The 25989-nt window shown below is 42.3% G+C and overlaps 1 protein-coding gene across 16 annotated transcripts in view; it reads left to right on the top strand.

Moving 5' to 3' along the window:
* The window catches only part of LOC106573205 (protein-methionine sulfoxide oxidase mical2b-like), a 77471-nt gene extending 51482 nt beyond the window's left edge, over positions 1-25989 (top strand). For 8 of the 16 annotated variants that reach the window (XM_014148021.3, XM_082962543.1, XM_045696963.2 and 5 more), the window contains 22 exons: positions 997-1128; positions 1367-1624; positions 1967-2083; positions 2605-2718; positions 2818-2919; positions 3185-3271; positions 3535-3627; positions 3828-3920; positions 6253-6439; positions 6563-6639; positions 6774-6855; positions 11648-11753; positions 11859-11929; positions 12642-12707; positions 14427-14533; positions 14667-15450; positions 16133-16215; positions 18247-18342; positions 18997-19093; positions 22211-22316; positions 22414-22487; positions 22626-25989. In XM_014148021.3, the coding sequence (XP_014003496.3) occupies positions 997-1128; positions 1367-1624; positions 1967-2083; positions 2605-2718; positions 2818-2919; positions 3185-3271; positions 3535-3627; positions 3828-3920; positions 6253-6439; positions 6563-6639; positions 6774-6855; positions 11648-11753; positions 11859-11929; positions 12642-12707; positions 14427-14533; positions 14667-15450; positions 16133-16215; positions 18247-18342; positions 18997-19093; positions 22211-22316; positions 22414-22487; positions 22626-22810 (3117 nt within the window). In that variant the 3' untranslated portion in view covers positions 22811-25989. Of the gene's footprint in view, positions 1-996; positions 1129-1366; positions 1625-1966; positions 2084-2604; positions 2719-2817; positions 2920-3184; positions 3628-3827; positions 3921-6252; positions 6440-6562; positions 6640-6773; positions 6856-8661; positions 8932-11647; positions 11754-11858; positions 11930-12641; positions 12708-14426; positions 14534-14666; positions 15451-16132; positions 16216-18246; positions 18343-18996; positions 19094-22210; positions 22317-22413; positions 22488-22625 lie in introns of those variants that run through there. The other 8 variants (XM_045696967.2, XM_045696966.2, XM_045696968.2 and 5 more) reach the window with 8 other exon arrangements.

Consider the following 25989-nt stretch of genomic DNA (forward strand, 5'->3'; position numbering starts at 1 on the left):
CAACATATATTCAAATAATGATTTACATATTTTCATTAAAGAAATATATTTTGATGAATTTATTCATACCATTTCATCCTTCCACAAGATATAGTCCCGACACAAATCTAGGGTTGCTACCCAAGCCGGCTGGTTCTTCGTTCTATCAGTTCGGTTGCCAGAGACGCGACCCGGTTGTTCTGTGTTTATGGACTTGACCCAGTCGTTCGTTCCATTGCCATACTGGCTGGCAACGTTCTTATCCCTTGCTTGCTAGCTAGCCAACATAACTTACAGTCATGTCAAACAGTGCAGCCAGAATAACAGCAAAGTAGCTGCATTTGAATTTGTTTAAGATGTTTTCTAGTGACATTTTATTTGGCAACATCCATAACATTGAGCTAATAATGCTTGACTTTGCCTGGTGTAGAAAATGTGCTCCCTCGTCAAGACACTGTTATTCAGAGGAGCTAGCCAACAACACAGCTAACAATCACTTCAAACGGAGGCTGTAAAGACGGCAAACTAGCTGCACTTCATTTTGTTTTGCCTGTTTTGTAATGATAGCATCATTTTTATAGATATATACAAAGAACTGACTCATGATTTCGACTGGCTGAGAAAAGCAGACAGCAAGGTTTATACAAATCTCTGCTGTTAAAGTAAATGTTAGTAAAAAAAATAATATATATGCTTTTTATAGTGGAGAAAAAGTTTTAGAAATGACCTGTCTGGGCTGAAGAGACACAGTGGATTGCTCAGTCAGATGGAACAGAGTAAATAGGCATTTTAACGTCATAGATTTAGCCTGTGGTAACTTGTGGAATAGACACGGCTGGAATGCGGTTTTAACCAATCAGGATCAGACCCATTACACTTTATGCAATGGGTGGATGACGGCAGGGTGTGGTTTTGAATGGAACTACAGAAACAAATCATTCTGCACTACTTTATCTTTTTTTCTTCTCCTGCTCGTCCTTCCCTTCCTGCCTTATCTCGTGTCTGCTGCTCTGTCAGTCTGATTTGAACTCAGACTCTGATTCAAGCCATCCTTCATCCCCTTCTCTGGATATGATGGAGAACCCTCGCTTCGCTAAGCCCAAGGAACAGCCCCCTCCCTCGCCTCCACCCCCACGCCCCAAGTGGCAGGTACAGTCACGTCACTCTGGTGTGTGTTGGGACCATGAAGGGTCAGCCGCTGCATCATAAACTCAATAAATCCCCCCCCCTAACATAGAGCCTATGTTAACAACAAAAGAACCAATAGTCTTCTAGACCAAGAGTCATTGAAAAGACACCCCTTTTACGCCACCCTGGAGGTTCGCCCTCTACTGGTTGGAGGTCTGTGCTGCTTCACACATTGCTTTGTGTGTATATCTGCTTTCAGCCGTCCATCTATATGCGACTCTTAGAAGAGCCTGCAACCGTGGCGCAACCGACTCCCCTTCACGTTCCAACAAGGTCCTGGAGTCCTCCTCCACATGATGATCAAACACAGGCCTCTCCGCGCGCAGACTTGGTGCAGCAGAGAGTGTGGATTCCACACACCGAAACCCCAGATGACGTAGATTACCCAGAACAACCTTCTCCTGACCCCACAGGGATGGGCCAGTGCCTAGAGAAGCTGGAGGACAAGATGAGCCAGGTGACAATGAGCCTCCATTATATCTGTCTGGACACATCATGTTAGCCCCATTCACAGCTATGCCTTCTGCACTCTCACAATAAAACATTTTTTTTTGCGTGGAAATAGATTTTGTTGGCCATTCAAAATAGTAAATCCACATGTGCCTTAGCCACAAAAGTCTAGCAGACAGCACAACTCGGCAACAAAAACAGAATTGTTCAGAGGATTCAAAATTGCCATACCCCACATCATCAGCTTTACTATGGATTATGTTTGCTGTTCAGTATTTATTTGCCTACTTCCTGCCGTTTCTGACTTTCACACTTGCTTTTCTTTCCTTTCCTTGTTGCTGTTCTAAAGAAAAAAGTGCAAACCGTAACTACCGGGGAATTTAACAGGAAGAGTATAAAGGAGAGGGCTGTGCTTCTGCGTTCGATGTTTCCTGAGTCCGAGACTCCTCTAATGAAAGAGTATAAGGTGAAAGTGTAGCGCCACCCCTCGCCCGCCTGCCTGCCTGTCTAACCCCATCTAAGGAAATGAGGCACAGTATATTTGTGACCCTGTACACAAGTTCTGTTTGACCGTCTCAGACTGTTTAGAAGGATACAATGTCACCAGTCAAACTTACTCACATTTTACTGAGAGTGGAGCATGTTTTTGAAGGCTGGTAACAGCTTGGTAATCCATTTTAAATCCATTTGTTGGCAGAGGTTGTTTTCTAGCAGCATGTCTTGTTTCCATGGTGTTAGTTCTGAGAATTCCAGGTCAGGTGACTTCTCTCTGCATGATGAAAGTGGTCCGTGATGATACTAATGAGTGAACATTAATATCTTCACTAGAAAAGATAAAGGTTTGAGCTGTTTAATTTTTCTCTGACCAATTGTTCCACTCCTACTTATATTCAGCTTGCATCTCCTCAGTATTTTTGGGGTGGGATGTGAAGGGCTAGATATTTTAGAGATTGCTCTCATTTCTGATATGAACCCTTTTTTTTACAGACGGATCGATCTGCCTTTGTTCCTAAAATCACTTCAATACGCCCTGTCTCTGAACCGTCTGCTCTTTCTTGCTTCTCTTCTCTTACCCCAACATCTCCTGTGCATCATTACAAGGTAAAAAACGACTGCCACTAGCAGTGCCTTGTTGTGGTCCTGACCAGCCCAAACCTAAAAAATATCAGCTCACTCTGACAATGTTTTTTATGGTTTTAGTGTAATGGAAGTGCTGCATCAAGTAGACTCAATCAAACGCCAATCGAATGTCCTGTGAGTTATCAAGCTGAACCCTTCAAGCCTGACATGTCTGCCGAACAGGTACCAGTAATTTGAAATGCATTTGAAGTATAAGAATAGAAGAAAGACTCAACTCATTCCGGCCATGTTGTTATTGGTTTTAGTGCAACGGGAATGCTTCGTTAAGTAGACTCATTCAAAAGTCAATTGATCGATTCGAAAGCTGTCATTATGAAACATTCAAGCCTGACAAACAGGTTTCAGTAAAAAAAAAAAAAAAAACGAATTTGTAAAAATAGGGGGAAAAAAGACTTAAGTCAGCTCACTGTATTTTTGATGATTTAAGTGCAATGGGAGTGCTGGATCAAGTATTCAAAAGCCAATCAATCGATTTGAGCGTTACGAAGCTGGCCCTTTAAAGTCCACCGAACAGGTATCAGTAAAAATCTCACTCTACATTTGACAGGTAAGAACAGAAGACACTGTCGCGTCAGCTCACTCTGAACATCATTTATTTAGCTTTTAGTGCAATGGGAATGCTGAGTCTCTAGCAGAATAACTAGATCGGAGTGTTATCGAGCTGAACCCTTAGTCTGCCCAACAGGTATCAGTAAAAATTTGAAATGTAAAAAATAGAAGCTTCTTAGTGTACATATATTAAATCGGCTCACTCGTACCATGTTTTGTTGGTTTTAGTGCAATGGGAGTGCTGCACCAAGCGTAATGATTAAAAAAACAATTGATCAATCTGAAAGCTGTCCTGTTGAGCCCTCTAAGCCTGCCAAACAGGTAGGAGTAACAACTTCACTGTCTGCATGATTTCTGCATCTCCTCTCATGTCTGAGTAGAAATACATGTCTTTGTTTTCCTTCATCTATACTATTCTGATCCTTACTTTTTCTGTTTCCTTCTTCCTCTCTTTTTTTCCCCTTAATTTCTCCATCTTTGTGCTGCTCTCTCCCTCTACCTCTGTGACTGGGTTCTGTTAGAGGACAGTTGGGAAGGTCTCTTCTCACATAGGTGCTAGGGCTGAAACTCTAGCCATCCTTTATGAAACTGACCACAGGCCTAATGCCTTGCCGGTAAGCACAGTGTGACTAACAATTATGTTTGTGCCAACACAGCCCAGTGGGAATATACATCACAAGACACACAAAAGTGGGCTCTATATCTATTACCACCACAAGCTTCAGGAGTTTTGGTGACCTTCTAAACAACAATCATGTCATGTAGTATCCTGTAGCAGTAGACATCTGTTATTAGTAGGAAAGATGATGCTGTTCACTGTAAACTGTAAAACATTCTGACCTGAATCTTACTGGGACTTCTCCAGTCATGAGCCATGGTGTTTTGTGTAAAGGGCCTTCAGGGGCCACAGCAGTAGTAACTCCATGCACTCATGTGGGTGCCTGTTCACACAGTGTTTGGCCCCACTTCAGGTCTTCAGGTCTAGAGCAGTGAACAGTGTTTTGCTTTGCCTCGCTATGCAGGCAAAGCAAAAGCGAAATGCGATCTTGTGTAGAGCTTTGTGAAACCAATGTATTTGACCAGTTAGTTCTCTGTTATGGTCCCGAGAATTGTTGATTCATCATCTCTGTTGTTGATTCATTATCATCTCTCACTGGGCTGGAGAAATGCCCTACTAATATGACACATTAGGAAATAAGTTCCCATTCCATGTTATATTATTCAGCTACAGTTGCACTAGTTTCACTGCCTGCCTTAACATCCACGTTATGGTTAGGTGTTGAGACTTGTTAGGTGGTCACACCACCACTTAATATTGTACACTGTTAGAAGAAAGGGTGCTATATAAACTCAGCAAAAAAAGAAACATCCTCTCACTGTCAACTGCGTTTATTTTCAGCAAACGTAACATGTGTAAATATTTGTATGAACATAAGATTCAACAACTGAAACATAAACTGAGCAAGTTCCACAGACATGTGACTAACAGAAATGGAATAATGTGTCCCTGAACAAAGGGGGAGTCAAAATCAAAAGTAACAGTCAGTATCTGGTGTGGCCACAAACTGCATTAAGTACTGCAGTGCCTCTCCTCATGGACTGCACCAGCTTTGCCAGTTCTTGCTGTGAGATGTTACCCCACTCTTCCACCAAGGCACCTGCAAGTTCCCGGAAAATTTCTGGGGGGAATGACCCTAGCCCTCCCAGACGTGCTCAATGGGATTGAGATCCAAGCTCTTCGCTGGCCATGGCAGAACACTGACATTCCTGTCTTGCAGGAAGTCACACACAGAACGTGCAGTATGGCTGGTGGCATTGTCATGCTGGAGGGTCATGTCAGAATGAGCCTGCAGGAAGGGTACCACATGAGGGAGGAGGATGTCTTCCCTGTAATGCACAGCGTTGAGATTGCCTGCAATGACAACAAGCTTAGTCCGATGATGCTGTGACACACCGCCCCAGACCATGACGGACCCTCCACCTCCAAATCGATCCCGCTCCAGAGTACAGGCCTCTGTGTAACGCTCATTCCTTTGACGATAAACGCAAATCCGAACGTCGCTCCTGGAGGGGGGAAAAAAGTGCTCAGTGCAGTCCTCTCTGGTCCAGAGACGGTGGGTTTGTACCCATAGGCGGCATTGTTGCCAGTGATGTCTGGTGAGGACCTGCCTTACAACAGGCCTACAAGCCCTCAGTCCAACTTCTCTCAGCCTATTGCGGCCAGTCCGAGCACTGATGGAGGGATTGTGCGTTCCTGGTGTAACTCGGGCAGTTGTTGTTGCCATCCTGTACCTGTCCCGCAGGTGTGATGTTCGGATGTACCAATCCTTTTCTGGTGTTGTTACACGTGGTCTGCCACTGCGAGGATGATCAGTTTTCCGTCCTGTCTCCCTGTAGCGCTGTCTTAGGCGTCTCACAGTACAGACATTGCAATTCATTGCCCTGGCCACATCTGCAGTCCTCATGCCTCCTTGCAGCATGCCTAAGGCACGTTCACGCAGATGAGCAGGGACCATGGGCATCTTTCTTTTGGTGTTTTTCAGAGTCAGTAGAAAGGCCTCTTTAGTGTCTTACATATTCTTAACTGTGACCTTAATTGCCTACTTTCTGTAAGCTGTTAGTGTCTTAACGACCGTTCCACAGGTGCGCATGTTCATGAATTGTTTATGGTTCATTGAACAAGTATGGGGAAACGGTGTTTAAACTCTTTACAATGAAGATCTGGGAAGTTATTTGGATTTTTATGAATTGTCTTTGAAAGACAGGGTCCTGAAAAAGGGACATTTTCTTTTGTTGCTGAGTTTAGAACCAACAATGCTCAATGACTCACTTCATATGGCCCTCAACCATCCTCATTGTTAGCAGTAGACAACTACGGTAACAGCTTGCCTATTACGTTGTTCTCACCGTAGCACTAACCGGCTGCTGTTGTCTGTCTCCTGACAGTGTATCGTGCGGAAGGAGTTCCCTCAGAACCTGGGAGGCAGTGACACATGTCACTTCTGCTCCAAGCGTGTGTACGTGATGGAGCGACTCAGCGCTGAGGGCCACTTCTTCCACAGGGAGTGTTTCCGCTGTGACGTCTGCAGCTCCACACTACGCCTGGGAGGACACGCCTACGACTCCCAACACGGTATGATGCTGACACACCCAGACACCAGCCACTCTCCCACCTGGGGACAAAAGCGGTTTGTGAATTAATTTGATGTTTAGTGTCAGCCGGCATGTTTTTTTTGTGTTTTTTTTTGTGTTTCAGGCAAGTTTTACTGCAAGCCTCATTATTCTCAGCGTCGGTCCAGCCTACAAAGTTCAAGCAAGTTCTTGAGGAGAACGGTAAACGGCTTTCAGTAACAGCCAAACATAAGCACAGCCATTTTTACTTATGAGGTATTCATGTTATTTTGGATTTCTTTTTATGTGTTTTACCTGGTCTGATTTCAATTGTATGTTGTGTCTATCACACACAGGAGGACCAGGGACGTCTGACGTCTTCGCCAGACCGGAGTGACCCCTACTCGGCCACGGACAGCCTGCAGAGCCAGCCCTCAGGTACCCTGAGTTCCTTCCTTAGGAGAAGCCTGCGTTGGCCGCTGCACGCGGGCCGGGCAGTGTGTGGGACGCCCTGCCAGCTGGCCCGCTGGGTGCATGGGGCGGTTGGCCAGGCAGGGCTCCACCTCATAGACCACTCGGAGGACTACGGCTTCCTGTACGAGCTGCTGAGTCTGGGCATGCCCCTACTGAGCATACTGCACGAGCTCCTGGGCCAGATGTACATGGAGGCTGAGCAGCCTCAGCCTCACGGCCTACTGCACTAAGCTCAGCAGTGCCTAGGCCTCAGGCTCACCTAGAGGGGGCAGAGCCTGATGCCGCTGGGCCTCTGGGTCTCATGGACTTAATGATGCACTTGTACTGTACTCGCTGCTATAGCACAGGCACTTGCTTCACAGTCTGTACAATGCTCTATGCAGACTGGTTCAATTTCAAAAGTCTTATTTGTTCTTCCATGATTTTGATTTGACGCCGAGAAACACATCTGTTTGTTCATCAAAGTATTATAGCAAGTGTGACACATGGTCCTTAGCATTTGCGGTCATGCATCTTTTCAATTGCTTGAAGTCTTTTATTTCAGTATTCCCATGCTTATGTTTGGGTTCCACTTGTATTTTTAACTCCTAAGTAATCCACGAAAGGATCCACTAAAAGCACTTTAGTTGACTTGGAGGGGCTGCTAAGGCCTGTGTGTAGTGCCTGGTGTGCTTGTGATGTGGGAAGTTAGAGAAGGAAGTCCTGCAATGCTTCTTGAAATGCACTGCTATATTGCACATGTGCAATGGAAATGCCAAACAGTATTTATTTTCTGACAATAGCTTTTTTTTCTGTAATTAAGATGATTCTGGAGACTATTTTGTTGGAATTTTTTAATGTGTACATTTTTGGTTTTAAAACAGCTTTCACACAGTATTATTTTTGATTTGTCTAGGCCGTTTAATGGAACACTCATTTGATTTTAGATGTATCTGTTTGAAAAACGGATTCTTATTGTTGTAAAATATTAGATAAGTGGGGTAGAAACAGAGATGTCTGGAAAGACTGAGAGGATTCAAATTTTTACTTCCTACACCAGGTACTGTAGCAAATTCTGCCAAAAATATATTTTTATTTAAAATATTTAGTTATAGTTTTTTTTTGCTTTTGTTGCTGGTTTCAAAAGCCTTGGAATTAATGCACAGTTCTGCACATATTCTAAGATGTGAACAATCACAAATGTTTTTGCTGAAGTGTTGTAGATGTTCAATCAATAGCTTGTTCTGGTAGTACAGTTATTACTTATTTTTCTGCTAATTATCTGTTATGGTACAGTGATGCAACAAAGCTTTTATTTAATTTGTGATTCTAAGTACTTGTGTGTCTTATGTTTTCCCTTCCATATATCCCCATTTTCATTCCTCCATTCTTTCTTTCACTTCATATGTAGACTGTTTCAAGTTTCCAATGCTGCAACCTCTGATTGGCTGAATTGTGGCTGCAGGAAGGTGATGGCCTGCTTGGGTCACGTGATCAATAGTGTTGCTTTGCATTAGCTGCCTTCATAGCTCTTCTTAACCCCACATGTACTATTCATGTTGAGAACTAGGCATGGGTCCTGTGTATGACAACGAGTTAATTTAGTTAGCCACGCATTGTTTGTTAATTGACGCATGTTTCGAAAGCCTTCCATTCCTCCAAGCTAACCCACATGCTCAAGGTCCGCATGCCTCTACGTTTTTGGCATGCAGTTTTTTTCAACCCATCTGACACATGATAACCTCCCTGTCTCTACTTCTCTGTATGTCCCCTTGTGATTCTCTGTTGCAGAAGGTGCTTACCTCTCAGAAACCTTCTCAAAGGCTCTCTCATGTTCCTCCTAATACACAAAGCTGATCTCATTGCGCTTGAGAGGATCCTATTTTTTTGGGGGGGGGGGGGGGGCACAATTCTGCATGTCAGCTCTAGAATATTTTGTCGTACATTTTAGTTGTTTAAGAATTTGTCTGCTACCTTGTATGTTTCCATAGTGAATAAACGGGTTGCTTAATTTATGCTATTTAAAGCTGTAAGTATAAATAAATTGATTTGATTACAGAAGTTACTTGCTTCCTCCCTTTTTTTATAAATTTTTTTACTTGCAAAATTTACCAGCTATTATCCATGGCTTAAGCTGTTAAAAATTTGCTGTTTATGGTTGTCATATAGCATTTCATGGTTGATCCATTACATTTATAACATTCTCACAGCTTTCAAATTAACAGCAGAATTAACAATTTAAATATCAAAGACTTTGGAAAAAAAGGCATTTAAAAAAAAAAAGCTTTTTTTTTTTTTTTTTTTTCACCAGCAGCCTCACATTAATAACCCTGTTAAAAACAACCTCTGTTCACAAAAAAAGTACTGTCATTTGTTGACTGGCACATTCCCATGCACTTAACCACATCTGAATTTTTTTAAATCCAAATAGCACAGTCACTTACTGCCACAACAACAAACGATACATTAGACCTAATACAAAAGCATCTCAACTATGAACTGAAATCAAATAATAGTAATAGACCATTGCATGTATCCTTTCACTTTATGGCTTTGTCTTTAGGGTCTTTCTCATCTTTCCTGTTGGGTCACCTCTGGGTCAAATCTGGTCTGCATTATAAGAGTTTATTTGCAAGTGGTGCTTTTCTGTTATTCTGCATTGGAATCCTAACCTAAATCTGACAATCAATGTTTGGGGAATTACCATATAGGTTAAGTAGGCTATCGTTCATGTATGTGTGTTGAAGCTGTGTTGCCTCGATAATTACACACGCACGCACACTTCCACAATATACTACACAACCTAAATAATCCATTCAGTTGATTCCGATACTGAGCATGCCCCATATATTTACGTATATATCTAGATAATGTTTGTATAGGTTTTTTTCTTTTCTTTATGGTTAGCAAATGTAATTAAACTAATTGGAGGAACTTCTCAAAAGAATGTATAAAACAATGTCAACATGGCTTCAGTTTGGTTCTGTAAGTAATCACTAGCATGAATGTTCCCTGTAATGTTTCATGTCACATGGTTGGTGTTTCTTAAATGTTTTATGTTTTAACATGATGCTTTTCCAAAGTCTCAATTTATACCTGTATATACAGGTGACTTCCAAAATAAATGAAACACCAACATAGTGTCTTAATAGGGTGTTGGGACACCACGAGGCAGAACAGCTTCAATGTGCCTTGGCATAGAGTTCCAGACACTTGTAGAATCTATCGGATGGATGCGACATCATTCTTCCTTCATAAAATTCCATTATTTGGTGTTTTGTTGGTGGAAAATGCTCATCAAACAATTCAGTGACCACTCATGCCCTGTGGATGAGGGCATTGTCCTTCCTAGGGGATCATAGCCATGGTAGCCAAAATAATGGTTCTGACTAGGTGGAATACAGCTACGACCGGAAGTGACTTTCGTAGCAGGTTAGGAGAACTTACACAATAGGTTAGGAGAATTAACGTAGCATGTTAGGAAAATGAGGTTAAGGTTAGCTAAAGTGCTCTCCTAACCTGCTACGAAAAGTATATTCCGGTCGTAGCTGTACTCATCTAGTCACAATGCCGAGCATTTTTATACATGACCCTAAGCATGATGGGATGTTACCACACCTGTGTGGAAGCACATGCTTTTAATATACTTTGTACCCCTCATTTACTCAAGTGTTTCCATTATTTTGGCAGTTAACTGTATAAAATGTATCGATGAGACTGTTCACTGCATGCTGACTCATGCAAATATACACTGAGTATACTTAAGCAATAAGGCCAGAGGAGGTGTGGTATATGGCCAATATACCACGGCTAAGGCCTGTTCTTACGCACGACGCAACACGCAATGCAGAGTGCCTGGACACAGCCCTTAGCCGTGGTATATTGGCCATATACCACAAACCCCCGAGGTGCCTTATTGCTATTATAAACTGGTTACCAACGTAATTAGAGTAGTAATAATACATGTTTTGTCATACCCATGGTATACGGTCTGATATACCACAGCTGTCAGCCAATCAGCATTCAGGGCTCAGACCACCCAGTTTATAATAAACATTAGGAACACCTTCCTAATATTGAGAACGGCCTCAATTCGTCGGGGCATGGACTCTACAAGGTGTCAAATGCGTTCCACAGGGATGCTGGCCCATGTTGACTCCAATGCTTCCCACAATTGTCAAGTTGGTTGGATGTCCTTTGGTTGGTGGACCAGTCTTGATACACACAGGAAACTGTTGATCGTTAAAAACCCAGCAGCGTTGCAGTTCTTGACACAAACCAGTGTGCCTGGCACTTGCCACCATACCCCGTTCAAAGGCACTTAAATATGTTGTCTTGCTCATTCACCCTCTGAATGGCACACATACACAAGCCATGTCTCGAGGCTTAAAAATCCTTCTTTAACCTCTCTCCTCCCCTTCATCTCAATTGATTTGAAGTGGATTTAACAAGTTAAATCAATAAGAGATCATAGACTGACGGTGAATCCAGGTGAAAGCTATGTCATGGAAAGAGCAGGTGTCCTTAATGTTTTATGTACTCAGTGTATAAAGTAAGGTCAAATGTTTGTTGTTACCATAGCAATAATGTAACCTGGGACTGTGTACTAGACAGTTAGAAAAGAGCCAGACCTAATTACACGTAGTAAGAGTAGTAGCGTTCCAAAAAAGCTTACTCACCAAAGCTATCCTTGTTTGTTTATGGTAAACGTAATGTCATAAATAGCTATACTAAATCTAGCAGATTGTATAGCCTAATAAAATGGGTATGATTTCAGGGCGTCACTACAGATACACGGGCCTGTTGAATGGACTGTACACCCGCATGGTGCCTGAGGTGGCAGAGGAGGCCATGGACACAGTGGACCTGGACACCAACAGGACGTGAGTCCACTAGTACAGCACAATGCTCAGAATGTGTCCTTGTTCACATTCCAAATGGATATTTGCCATTTGCTCGTTGTGTCTGTTGTCTATGACCGTTTGCAGTGCCGACTCGAAGAAACAGGACCACTCGAATACTTCTCTCCAACCACAAGATTCTGCACAAGAGAAGAAAGGTGTGCAGGTCTCCCTGACATTCACCGCCATGAGAAACACATTGGCCTTCTGATTTTTCCCTAGCTACAGCAATCGCTCTTTCCCTATTCTCCCCGTCCACAGCCTTGGCCTTGTAGCAGCCTAGCTTCTCTCCCAGCATCATTACAGATATCAGTCTGGATGTCTAGAGCATGTAGGAAATTATTCCATCCGTTTAGCGATGTAGCCCTGGTCCTGTGGGATATAGACATTGTTTATTATGCTCTGAGTGAGTTAGGAGCAGCTCACCATGCTATGTTTCCCCCAGTGTGAGACTCTCACTCCTCCAGTTAAGGCTCTGAAATCTGGGTGGGGCAGACAAAGCCGTTCTCCCTTATTAATTGAATAGTTGTCTTGGCATGGGGAGCCCTGAGCACTGAACGGCCTGAACATTCTGTTCGGCTGCACGGATAGGGCTGTCTGTTGGCTGTCTATAGACCACATCTGTTCTGTTCTCCACGCTACTTTGGCTGGGCTCAGTTTTAGGTTTGTGACGCCACCCCATGGCTGAATTGGAGGAACTCTGGAACGAGATCTCCTCATTGGCTTAGTTTACATGTACATTCAGAACTATACTGTAGCATCGTTTATCATTGTTGTGTGACAGACATCCAGTTCAAATGTGTTGGCACAGATCAGTACGGTATGTGTTACTTATTACGTGTTCTCTCCCTCTCCTACCCACACCTGTAGAACCTTCCGATTCCAATTCATCTCTCCTGTCTGGGAACAGCCGATGGAAGAGGAAGATCCGTGCTAGTGAGTAGACTATCTGCTGTTGACAATCTGACATGATCCTTATACATTATCTGGCCTATCCATCAACTCCTGTCCTTATCATACAGGCATCATTTCACCCCTTCTTATGCCCTACTGTGGCTTTACTAGCTCTGTGATGTTTGTGCTTTGTAGAAGTGTTGTAAAGAGCTGTTGCAGTTAGGGGCCTACGGTGCGTACTTCATGCCTTTTAAGAATCCCAATGGGTCACTGACCTTCAACTCTCTCGCTGTCAATGCAGTAGTAAGCTATACTTCCAGCGGGCTATCCCTGGAGTTTGTATATACCAACTCATCATCCATTTATGGAGTTAGACCTGAAGGACTGTAAAGCCCCATGGTTAAATAGAGCAAGATAGTGGAGATTAAAATCCAATCGGACCACTAATGACTTTCTACTGATGGATATAAGGTGTATCGTCATGCAAGAAAAACACTTTTAAAGTTAGTGAGAAGGCCTGAGTGTCAGAGCTGTTCTCGCCACAATAGAGGGAGCTGGTGATCTCTGGGGAAAAGAGTTTTAATATTCGTTTTTATCTGGAGTTGTCAACAATTGAATGAGATTAGATTAGTGTTTAGAAAAGGGACATTTTCCGGGATAAACAACATAAATGTGCTCTCTTGCTGATGAAACGCAATAATTCTGGTTTCTTCAACTCCCTTGAACCATAAGGGTTTTGCATACATTATTTTAAAATTTTCCACATGATTGGTCATTCATGCGTGATGACCCTAATGTTATGCACAATGACAACACAGGTTTATTTAGCATATGTTAATGTGAATGCATCCGAGTAGTGTGTTAAGTCTGACCTACAGCACTGTGTTGCTGTATGAGCTCTGATGAATGTATGTTAACTATACTGAACAAAAATATAAACACAACATGTAAAGTTTTGGTCTCAGGTTTCATGAGCTGAAATAAAAGATCCCAGAAATGTTCCATGTGTACAAAAAGCTTATTTCTCTCCAATTTTGTGCACATATTTCTTTACATCCCTGTCAGTGAGCATTTCTCCTCTGCCAAGATAATCCATCCATCTGACAGGTGTGGCATATCAAAAAGCTGATTAAACAGCATGATCATTACACAGGTGCACCTTGTGCTGGGGACAATAAAAGGCCACTCTAAAATGTGCAGTTTTGTCACACAACACAATGCCACAGATGTCTCAAGTTTTGAGGGAGGGTACAATTGGCATGCTGCCTGCAGGAACTGGCAACAGCTCTGGTGGATGAGGTTTGAATGTTAATTTCTCTACCATAAGCCACCTCCAACGTAGTTTTAGATAATTTGGCAGCACGTCCAATTGGCCTCGCAATCCGCAGGCGACGTGTAACCACGCCAGCCCAGGACCTCCACATCCGGCTTCTTCATCTGCGGGATCGTCTGAGACCAGCCAGCCAGAGGAGTATTTCTGTCTGTAATGAAGCCCTTTTGTGGAGAAAGGATCATTCTGATTGGCTATGCCTGGCTCCCCAGTGGGTGGACCTGACTCCCAAGTGGGTGGGTCTATGCCCTCCCCGGCCCACCCATTACTGCGCCGCTTCCCAGTCATGTGAAATCCATAGATTAGGGCCTAATTAATTTATTTCAATTGACTGATTTCCTTAAATGAACTGTAACTCAGTAAAATCGTTGAAATTGTTACATGGTGCGTTCATATTTTTGTTCAGTATATGTTGTACTCTACTCCTTTAGCTCTCCCTCTCATCCTGGTGAGGCACTTCTCACATGAAAACGCTACAGAAAAAGAGGAGCCCACCATTGAAGAGGACAACTTTGATTTCAACGTGATTGAAACACCAGTAAAACACAAAATTCATACAGATACTCAATTTCCTATGTTATAGAAACATTTCACGTATAAACCTGTTGCAATTGAGCAATAAAACATACTTTGGTACTGAGCAATAAAACAATACTTTGGCATTTTTTCAGCAGGTCTCCCATGATGGTCCTAAACTACCTCCAGATTCTCCGAATCAGAATCCATCGATGGGTAAAGAAGCGCCTCCTGTCACCAAAGTGCCACAGCTGCAGGAAGCAGTCGGCCCAAAGAAGAGGCTGACCCTGTCCCTGTCTGAGAAACAGAAGCTCCTAGACTGGAACCTGGTTACTCCAGAAGAGGCCCGAAGCCCTGGAGGAGGAGACCCATCCAAACACTACAAACCTGGGGACCAGATCCTCCAGAAGGACCCATTGCCTCAGGTAGACCCAGAGACAGAGCCAGTCCCAGCTCAGCCCCAGCCGGCACCGTCCATGTTCCAGATTTGGGCAAATGCCTTCAGAAAGTCTTTTGGAGTACCAGGGACCACCACAGACTCCAACACAGTTGTCACCAGGAGGAACAACAACGGGCCCACCAAGTCCAGGCCTCTGTCTGACGGCGCCTTCAGCTTTATCTCCCTGTTTGGGGCTACTGCTCAAAGCCAGGAGGCCGAACCAGTGGGAGTGGGTCAGAAGAGCCAGCCGACCCCACACCCATGCAAGGCCTCCATGGGTGATAGACCCGCAGACCTGCCCACGCTACTGGACCAGGTGTCCCTAGGCAGCAACAAGTCCGTGGGATCCTTCACCACAGACGACATGGCCTCACTGCCGCCCAGGAAGCACAACTTCTTCTCCTACCTTAGGCTGAAGAAGAGAGAGGGGCCGGTGAGCATGGGAGCGGGGGTTCTGGAGAAGGACATCGGGACCATTCTGTCCAACATCAGGAACAAAGGTCAGGGGTCAGGAGGATGTGATGAGCATTATGATATGCTTCTACTCCTTTACCATCCGTGGCTACTAAATGCTACAATGCTATAATGAAATGCTAGAAATTAGATTACAATAGTAGCTTGTACTTGGTGTTTAATGTTGATGGGTTTGGATTTCTGAGCTTTAACTATTATTAATCATTAGTTATAATAGAGACATGAGGGGTGCCATAGCCGGGGGTTTACACTAGGAGTTATCTGTAGGAGGAAGGGTTATGGTGGGTGCAGTTAAGCTTGGGGGAGTGGCTGAGTGCAGGGAAAACGGTCACATGTGGCAGTACTGATAAGGAGGGAGCCATGGATAAGGGGGTTGAGGTCACGTTAAGGGAAATGGAACCGTTTATTGTCCATATCACTTAGTTTCCTGCCTAGCAATAAAGATGCAATGTTTTAGCAAAAAGGAGGAGACTCCACCCAAAGTGGGGTACATATACCACCAGTATTATAACCATATCTTTGTCGATTCAGCTGTTCGATCCTTTGGGAAGAATAAACTTGGTTTAAGCGTTCATAGTGTCCGTCGAGTTCTTACTCTGATAATTAGAACCTAACAATGTAAATCACATAGTTGAAGTGAGTGTACAACTACAGTTTGAAGACCACTGCTCCAGTTTAATGTCCTTGTGTCGTCTCATCTATAAACAGCCTCCAGCGAACAGCAGAAGGATGAGTCCAACTCCTCAAGTGACGATGAGCTTGTCCCAGCCAAACCTTTGTCCCAGCCGAAGGTAAGAGCCCTCTTCCAAAACTCTTGCATCATTCCTTCCTGCCTTTCTTGGACGTAATCACTGATCATGATGTTAAATAATGGGTGAAAGCACCAATCCATGTCATGTCAGATCCAGTGGCGGTCTGTGCTGTTTAAGATGAGGGAGGACGTTTTTTTTTATGAGCATGGCCTTGTTTCTATTACAGAATATTGGATGTCTGTCATTCATATTCCATTCACCCAGTTCAATGTAACATCGATAGGTATAGTCTACTACATGATACTCAAATTTTCCCTATACCCATCATGAGGTTGCTATAACCTAGCCTATGAATTAACGTTTACAACGTAGGTGCACACAGGTCGAGAGAAAAGGTGACAGACAGTGACACATGGACAGACAGTGACGCATTCAATACCGCCTTGCACACTCTTGCCTGCATCTAGCTTATCTAGGGTCATTAGTCCAACAATTGCAAACGAGAGTTTCTATTGGACAAATTCATTTTCTATTTTTTTTTGCTTGCTTCCGTTTAAGATACGTTTTTCAACAGAATCGGTGGAATGAATACACCCCTGATCACGCGTAAACACAGTTCACATTCATAGCAGCTACCTTGTATTCCTTATTGCATCTATGCACTCTCCTCCTCTCATCTTTTCCCTTCGTTTGTGGACTTCAATGCACAACACATCAGCTGTATGTGACCAGGCGAAAAAACCTTTCCAAGCCAAACCATATCAAAACCGCTGCACACAACTTACATCGTTAACCCCATATTAGCTAAATTAACATCCTAGTCAACATAGCTAATAGAACTAATGCGTTAGTAAACCTGCTACAATCATGGGGTAACGTTATAGTGTATAGTCAGTAAGCAGTTTAGTAGTTACACCGGCAGGCCCCGGTGGCAATTAATACAACCAAAAGCTTACCTTGACTTGGAAGAGTTTCAGTGTTGTGTTGGATAGTCATAGCCAGCTAGCTAACATGGCATCCCTCTGTTTGAGCCGGGTGTTTGAGTAGGCTAAACTAGATAGCTGCATTTGCTTGCTAAGTAAGTAAGTGAAACTGAAAGTGAGAAAAAAATCACTCTCTCTCTTGCTTCTCCTTCATTTTTCAAGAAATGTATTTGTTGAAAACTGTTAAACTATTGTCTTTTTATCTCTGAGTCAATTACTCAACACATTGTTTGCACTGCAGTGCTAGCTAGCTGTAGCTTATGCTTTCAGTACAAGATTCATTATCTGATCCTTTGATTGGGTGGACAACATGTCAGTTCATGCTCCAGGAGCTCTGATTGGTTGCAGGACGTCCTCCCGAAGATGTAATAATTACTGTGTAAGTCTATGGAAGGGGGTGAAGACCAAGAGCCTCCTAGGTTTTGTATTGAAGTCATTGTACCAAGAGGAGGACAGACGCTAGTTGTCCTCCGGCTACACCATGGTGCTACCCTACAGAGTGCTGTTGAGGCTACTGTAGACCTTCATTGCAAAACAATGTGTTTTAATCAATGATATGGTGATGTGAATATATTTAGTATAGTTTATTCTAAAAAGGATAACTTTAATGTTTTACAGTTTTTATTTTTATGAATTTCACTGAGGATGGTCCTCCCCTTCCTCCTCCGAGGAGCCTCCACTGGTCAGATCAGGGATTTAGATGCAGCTCTCCTCAGGGTAGAGGATACCGAGGAGGCATAAAGAGGCTGGTGGGGAACAGATAATCCATCCTCCAGTAGAGAGTGATTATTGGGAAGGCTGAAGGAGCACATCATGACCTGCTCTTATAACTTTACATACAGGGAGGAAATCCCACTCTGGTGTTGTAGTAGGTCTGGGCCATGGCTTCACCGCACACACTCCACCCTCTCATTTTGAGCACTGTTTTTTGCACCTCTCTGTTAGGAGCAATCTCTGCTACTTCCGCCAGGTCAGGATAAGTGCATGACTGTTGTGCACAGAACACTAATAGTTGTGACTAAGAAAACAGGGTTCAACTCTGCTGAGGTAAGTGGTATGTGACACTGTCTTGCTGTTCTGTGTTTAGACCCATGGGAGCTCAGAGAGACAGAGGAGGAGGCAGGAGAAGACTGTGATTCAACAGGACAAGAGAGAGAAGCTGAAGAGACTCCACAGAGCCCAGGTACAGTAGAGCACATAAACAACAGAACAGCACTACCACACAAGGGGCTTCTGTGATCATTTGCCGTTCATTTACATGTTTTATAGACGGGTTGGTTGTTTAGCAACAAAACCGAGGCATGCGCAACTATGGGGCAAAACATACGGGTTGGCTTAGATTATTGGCAACATGTAAGCTATATTTCGTCCCTGATGTTTATTGAAAACACAATGAGCACTTGTTGTCTCTCAAATACCTTGTTACAGTTATTGGTTAGCTAGCTATCGAATTTGAGCATATTAGCATTGACATGAAATCAGTCAAAACACCTTAAAACAAGACATGGTATCAATAACAAGATGAAACGAGCTGAAACGAGCCCCTTACGATTCCCCACATGGTAGTTTCTTGTCCTTCTTGCTAACAATCTGGCCATCCAGTATCACAACAACACGCTGACTTCTGCCCCATGGAAGTGCGCACATCATTTTCGTGACGTTGTCAGCTAACCCATCTATATAGATTTCTTTTTCCTGATGCATTTGAATCACTCATGAACTCTTCCACAAATGTGTTTGATTTGTTGGGGAGATGAATGGAATATAAATATTATGTGTCGCGCTACGTTGTGAGCCTGTCTTGGTTGATTCTGATCTGGTTGTTTATTGTGTGAAGGTCATACAGAGGCAGCTGGAGGAAGTGGGGGAGAAGCAGAAGGACCTGGAGGAGAGAGGGGTGACCATTGAGAAGGTCCTTCGAGGCGAATCCCCAGGTGAGCCACGCTGAGTCCCAACTGCATGTACTGTACCTTTGGCGAGTACTGTACATTTGTCATCCCATGCTGTGTGGATTCCAACAGCTGCACTGTGTACAGTATGAGTGAAGTACATAAAAGTGTGTCCGTTCAGTTGACGTATCGCTGTCTCGTGGCTAGAGAATTTTATGAATTTAGGAGAATGGATTGGAAGGGTCAAAATCAGAATGTTCAGTAAGTTGCCGTCCTTGTCCTTGCTTCAGAGATGCCTTATTCTCTGAAGGTAACACACAAAGACATGGCACGTGAAGACAGAGCTATGAATAGAGAGCGGAGAAAAGCATGGCTGATAATGGAACCATCTTAATCTTTGTTTGACCTCAGCCAAGAACATACAGTCGAGGCACGGAAATACTGTATTCAGAAAGATCTATGCTCGTTCTAGTTGACCTGTTTCTGTGGGGTTTGAAAGTGGCAATGCTTCTCTAATCATTATTTCAATTTCCTTATCTAGAGTAGTCTACAGTCAGAACTACTCTGATGCCTTTGCTAGGAAAATACATAATAAAAATGCCACCAAATTATAGTCATTTGCATTCAAAATAACCAAAATAACCAAAATAACCTCCAGTTAAAATTGTTTTGAAAACACTACAGTGGCAATTGGCCTTGTGAAGAGAGGAGGGCGGTGGGAAAGCTACCCATGTTTCATTACCTCTGCACATCGTGATATACAAGTTAGCCATTAAAGACAGCCATTTTAGAATGAAAAACAGTCATTCCTTTTAACAAGTAATATTTTTATACTGATAATCATAGTCCTCAAAGGTTAATTGGGTTTTGCCGGAATTGTAAATGGGATTTTCATACGTTTCTCAGAAATGTATTTGTTTGTTCTGCACCCTTCAGATGAAGAATTATTGGGAGTTTAAGCATAGTTAGCTGTTACTTTTATTACAATTATATTAAATTAGATTACAGTGCATAAAAGCACACAGAACTGAGTAATGCAATTGTTTCATCCAAGTGTTTTTCCTTCTATTCTCAAATGGAAAGCACATCTCCTTTCTAAAGTCCTTTTTGTGTAAACTCACGTTTTGTTCAATAGTCAGGCTCAATGTTAAAAGCCTCCACTGAATGACTGAGTGTATCTTGTCTAAGTACCATTGAGACAGATCTATTAACAGGCAGGCTCCTCTCAGTACAGTGAATGACCTTGCAAATTCTGATTCTAAAACTACACAGAGATATTTTCTTGTGATGCAGCAGTGGCAGCCATTGTGTGGCTGTTTTTGCTTTGTTTGGATAATTGCATTATAGCGAAGGGCTCTTGGCTCAATAGACTCTTTGTTCATTTACATTATTAACATACTCCAAATGGATAGAAAGAGGGCAGGGGGTAGGTGTCAGACAATGACAAGTTTATGTGCATGGCAAGATTCTGAGTTTGAGAAAGGAACACAAGGCTTTTTCTCAGAGTTTAGACTTTGTGTCTGACTCTCCTCAATCAAAATAGATTTATTGTCTAGGTAAAAACAAACAAAAAAAATCAATGGATGTTTGCAGGGGTATTTGGAGGCAAGGGTCACAGTGCTGTACAGTATGTGGCAATGGTAGAGAAGGACTTTCCTCTTAACTGAATGACAACAAAGATGGTATAATGTTTCAGAAGATTTACAAAAGGCACGAGGAGCTGTCGTTCAATCAAACACACTCTTCTAATGGGTTACGGTTAGGGTTAGTATGTCTAATATGTGATATCTGTAGTTAATTTAACTCTTCGTGTTAGTAGCTTTGACATAAAAATCCATTGCTCCGGATCCAGTCACCCACTAACTTGTTTAAATGACACACTAGTATGGAGAATGTGCTTATGCAGTTTAAATAAATACCTTTAGCCTGTTGTCTGCGCGTTACACTTTCATGCTATTACATTTTCAAAAGTAAACTTTTTAAGCTCCTCTGATAGTTACGAAGTTCCATTATAAAGTGCTTTATGAAGTCGCTAGCGTTAGTATTAGGTCGTTCCACGAAGTGATTGCCTTCTGCGTCCCTTTTGAGATTTTAAGTAGAAATTGTGGGCCAATATTGAATTTTAAAAGTTGGTTGCATTAAGATGTCAGTTCAACGTCTATTCCACGTTGGTTCAATGTAATTTCATTGAAATGACGTGGAAACAATGTTGATTCAACCAGTGCTGAAGTGCCAAATAAAGCTGAGGTGCCAAAATTCAGCATTTTGACATATCCCTCCATGTGACTTCTAGGAAGGTTTTAACCCACTTAACCCCAACATTTCTCCAGGTTCACCTTCATTGTAAAGCCTTAGTTATTTTGCTGCTTTGGCAAAGTCAATTTTGAATATTATTTATTTCATGTGATTCATTTACGTCTCTCCCTCATTTTAAGGTCAACCCTGTTACATGAACTGAACTCCTGCTCTAATATGGTGAAACTATTCCTTTTTAAACGTGTTTTTTCAAAATAAACATTGAACATCTAATAGTCAAATCATAGTGTATAAGTAGGTGAGCTGGTTCTACTCTTTTTGGCCATTTTCTGGTGTTTTGTGGTGGAAAACTGAGCAGGTCGAGCATAACACACCAACCCTGTTACGCATAAATAGACATGCTAGAAATGTTTGAACAATAAATACAAATTGTGAAGCTTGCGTTCAAATGCCACTCTCTGTTCCACACAACAAGCTTCCAATCCCCTTGTGACGGGGATTTATGGCTGATTTAAGATGAAATCGTCAACCCTGTTATGGTCAACCCTGTTACTTTATTTGGCACTTAATAGGCACTTTCTATATTCATTTGAATTTTTTATTTATTGAGATGGGAGAACACTTTTTATGAAGTTGAACGTGTGCTCTTTATTACAAAAAGTGAAAATCAGGTGAAAATCGAGCGTTTTTTCCCCCCACCAAGTTATACCGAATTGATGGAATGACCCATTTACGTTATAGGCTCATGTACAGTTGGACGATTACTATGTACATCTACTGTATAACCTTGTGACAGGGAGCTTATTAGTCGACCTTGGACGTAATGAGGAATGAAGAAACGGGATGATCAAACTTCTATATGGGGTTGGGGTAACTGATTGTGACCTTGCTCTCTCCCTCTATCAGACAAAGGTGATGGTCTCTCTGATGAGCACGAGCTCCTTCAAATGTGGTTCAAGCTGGTCCTGGAGAAGAACAGACTGGCACGCTACGAGGAGGAACTGGTCATATTGTAAGTAGGAAAAGATGAGAGGCACAGTGCATTCTCAGACAGTGACCGCCTTATGGAGTGAAGAGTGTTTGAAATGGGTTGTCTTGTCTGTTGTTAGTGCTCAGGAACTCGAGCTGGAGGACAGACAGAGTCAACTACAGATGGATCTACGATGCAGGATGTCCATAGACGGTATAGGTCACACACTGTGTAATTGTAGTGTAGTACTGTGCAATTGTAGTACACAGCAGTTACACATTCTGTACTTACCACTGTTACAACTGTTATACGTTTGCACCGCTGCCCTTTGTCCGCTGTGGCCCTTTGCAGATTCCAGGAAGAGCTCCAGTGAGCTGGCGGAGGAACAGGAGATGCTGACAGAGATCATGAAGGTGGTGGAGAGGAGAGACACTCTGGTCAGCCTGCTGGAGGAGCAGCGGCTGCAGGAGAGGGCTGAGGACAGAGACCCGGAGAGCCTGGTACTGTCTAGAGGCTACCAGTTCCACTGGACCTGAAGAGAATCAGCCCTCTGGGGCAGGGAAAAGGCTACAGCACCATGCAGCTCCACAGGCAGAAGAGACAAGTGACTTCACTACTAGTGACTACCCTACTGGATTTGGCCGCACGTGGCATGATGACCCTTTTGAATATGTATATCAATTTGACTTGTCAATTCCTACTTGAGGACCACACCTCTTATGAACCTGAGGGTTGTACAGCAAATGTCTGTATAGGCTAGTCTCTCGAGACAGCCTTCAGAGATTACTGTATGCCTTACAAAGAAAACCTCTGAATGTATGCAACCTTATAAATAGAATAATATAAAACACTTTGTCAGTTGCACTGGAAAGCACTTATAAACACTACAGAAACCCAAAGATTCAGCCTATCAAAGATGTTTTCCCTCTCAAAGAAAAATATTGCTTATGTACAGTACCAGTCAAACGTTTGGACACACCTACTCATTCCAGGGTTTTTCTTTATTTTAACTATTTTCTACATAATAGTGAAGACATCAAAACTATGAAATAAAACATATGGAATTTTATATTTGAGATTCTTCAAAGTAACCACCCTTTGCCTTGATGACAGCTTTGCACACTCTTGGCATTCTCTCAACCAACTTCACCTGGAATGCTTTTCCAACAGTCTTGATGGAGTTCCCAGGTCGGGTGACTGTGGAGGCCAGGTAATCTGATGCAGCACTCCATCACTCTCCTTCTTACTCCATCACTCTCCTTCTTGGTCAAATAGCCCTTACACAGCCTGGAGGTGTGTTGGGTCATTGTCCTGTTGAAAAACAAATGATAGCCCCACTAAGCTCAAACCAGGTGGGATGGCATATCGCTGCAGAATGCTGTGGTAGCCATGCTGGTTAAGTGTGCCTTGAATTGTAAATTAATCATTGACAGTGTCACCAGCAAAGCACCATCACACCTCCTCCATGCTTCACGGTGGGAACCACACATGCAGAGATCATCCATCTCACAAAGACACAGTGGTTGGAACCAAAAATCTCAAATTTGGACTCATCAGACCAAAGGACAGATTTCCACCGGTCTAATGTCCATTGCTCGTGTTTCTCTGCCCAAGCAAGTCTCTTCTTCTTGGTGTCCTTTAGTAGTGGTTTCTTTGCAGCAATTCGACCATGGAGGCCTGATTCACGCAGTTTCCTCTGAACAGTTGATGTTGAGATGTGTCTGATATTTGAACTCTGTGAAGCATTTATTTGGGCTGCAATCTGAGGTGCAGTTAACTCTAATGAACTTATCCTCTGCAGCAGAGGTAACTCTGGGTCTTCCTTTCCTGTGGCTGTCCTCATGAGAGCCATTTTCATCACAGCACTTGATGGTTTGACTGCACTTGAAGAAACTTTCAAAGTTCTTGACATTTTCTGAATTGACTGACCTTCATGTCTTAAAGTAATGATGGACTGTCATTTCTCTTTGCTTATTTGAGCTGTTCTTGCAATAATATGGACTTGGTCTTTTACCAAATAGGGCTATCTTTTGTATACCACCCCTGCCTTGTCACAACACAACTGATTGGCTCAAACACATTAAGAAGGAAAGAAATTCCACAAATTAACTTTTAACAAGGCACACGTGTTAATTAAAATGCATTCCAGGTCACTACATCATGAAGCTGGTTGAGAGTGTGCGAAGCTGTCATCAAGGCATAGGGTGGCTACTTTGAAGAATCCCAAATATGAATTTTCTTTTGATTTGTTTAACAATTTTTTGGTTACTACATGATTCCATATGTGTTATTTCATAGTTTTGATGTCTTCAGTATAATTCTACAATGTAGCAAATGGTAAAAATAAAGAATAACCCTTAAATAAGTAGGTGTGTCCAAACTTTTGACTGGTACTGTATATATATACAGTATATATCCATTGATTCTTGAAGAATATAACTTATAAATGCCTCATGATCTTAGTTCAACTGTCACACTCCATGAGAACCCAAAATATAAGCTTGGTTTTCTCTAATGTTTGTAAACGTAAACTAACACTGTATAACCTCATAGCATGGTTAAAACAATCATGTTGATATCATGGATGGTCAGTCCTTTCATCCATAGCTCTGTCTATTCATCTGAGAGTGGTTACATTTCTCCAGGCCCATCCCTCAGCTTTTTACCAAAACAGGCGGGATGGCCGTTTATTTATTGTTTCATCTGTGGATTTACCCTTTAAACAGCTGCATATTATCACGATATCAAAGTGTTGCCAACAAAAAGTAAAGAATAGGCCTATAGCAAATGCAGCATATGGCATTCATTTTTCACATGTAAATAGCACTTTTCAGTAGTACTCAAACCATGCAATTCCATGAGAGCAGCATTTCTTTTTCAACTGGAATCAATGAGCCCAATCAGTCATCCATGACAACATAAACAACAGATTAGGGCTGGCTAATAAAGCCTTCGTTTTGGGGTTATGCTCAGGTAAAACAATTTGGCTAATCTATATTTCCATATTTCCAAGTCCTATTCTTGAAGATCAAGGGGTATAACATTTATTGGAATGACTGTAATTCTGATAGACTTTGGTTTTTAATGTAAAGATTGTATTATTATATGTAGTAGAAAGAAGAAGCCTACATAACCAACCCAAAGTAAAATGTAACATCCATATATGACCAGCTATGTAAACTTTAACATTGATTTATCCTGCAGTAGATGTGGTTAAATTGGTAACCTACATTGTTGTCTTCTTCTAATGCCTCTTAAGGGGAAAGTCATCTAAAAGTAACTGAATGTAATCAGATTACGTTACTGAGTTTGGGTAATCCAAAAGTTACGTTACTGATTAGAATTTTGGACAGGTAACTAACGGATTACATTTAGAAAGTAACCTACCCAAACCTACCCTGAGTGCCGCAGCAGTCTAAGGCACTGCATCTCAGTGATAGAGGTGTCACTACAGACCCTGGTTTGTGTAGGCCGTCATTGTAAATAAGAATGTGTTCTTAACTGGCTTCCCTAGATAAATAAAAATGTATTTAAAAAAAAAACACCTTGGCAAAGGGTGGCTACTTTGAAGAATCTCATATCAAATATATTTTGATTTGTTTAACACTTTTTTATTATTACTACATGATTCCATGTGTTATTTCACAGTTTTGATGTCTTCACTATTATTCTACAATGTAGAAAATTGCAAAATAAAGAAAAACCCTTGAATGAG

This window comes from Salmo salar, chromosome 16, assembly GCF_965601325.2.
Source record: "Salmo salar chromosome 16, fSalSal1, whole genome shotgun sequence".
Lineage (NCBI taxonomy): Eukaryota > Metazoa > Chordata > Actinopteri > Salmoniformes > Salmonidae > Salmo > Salmo salar.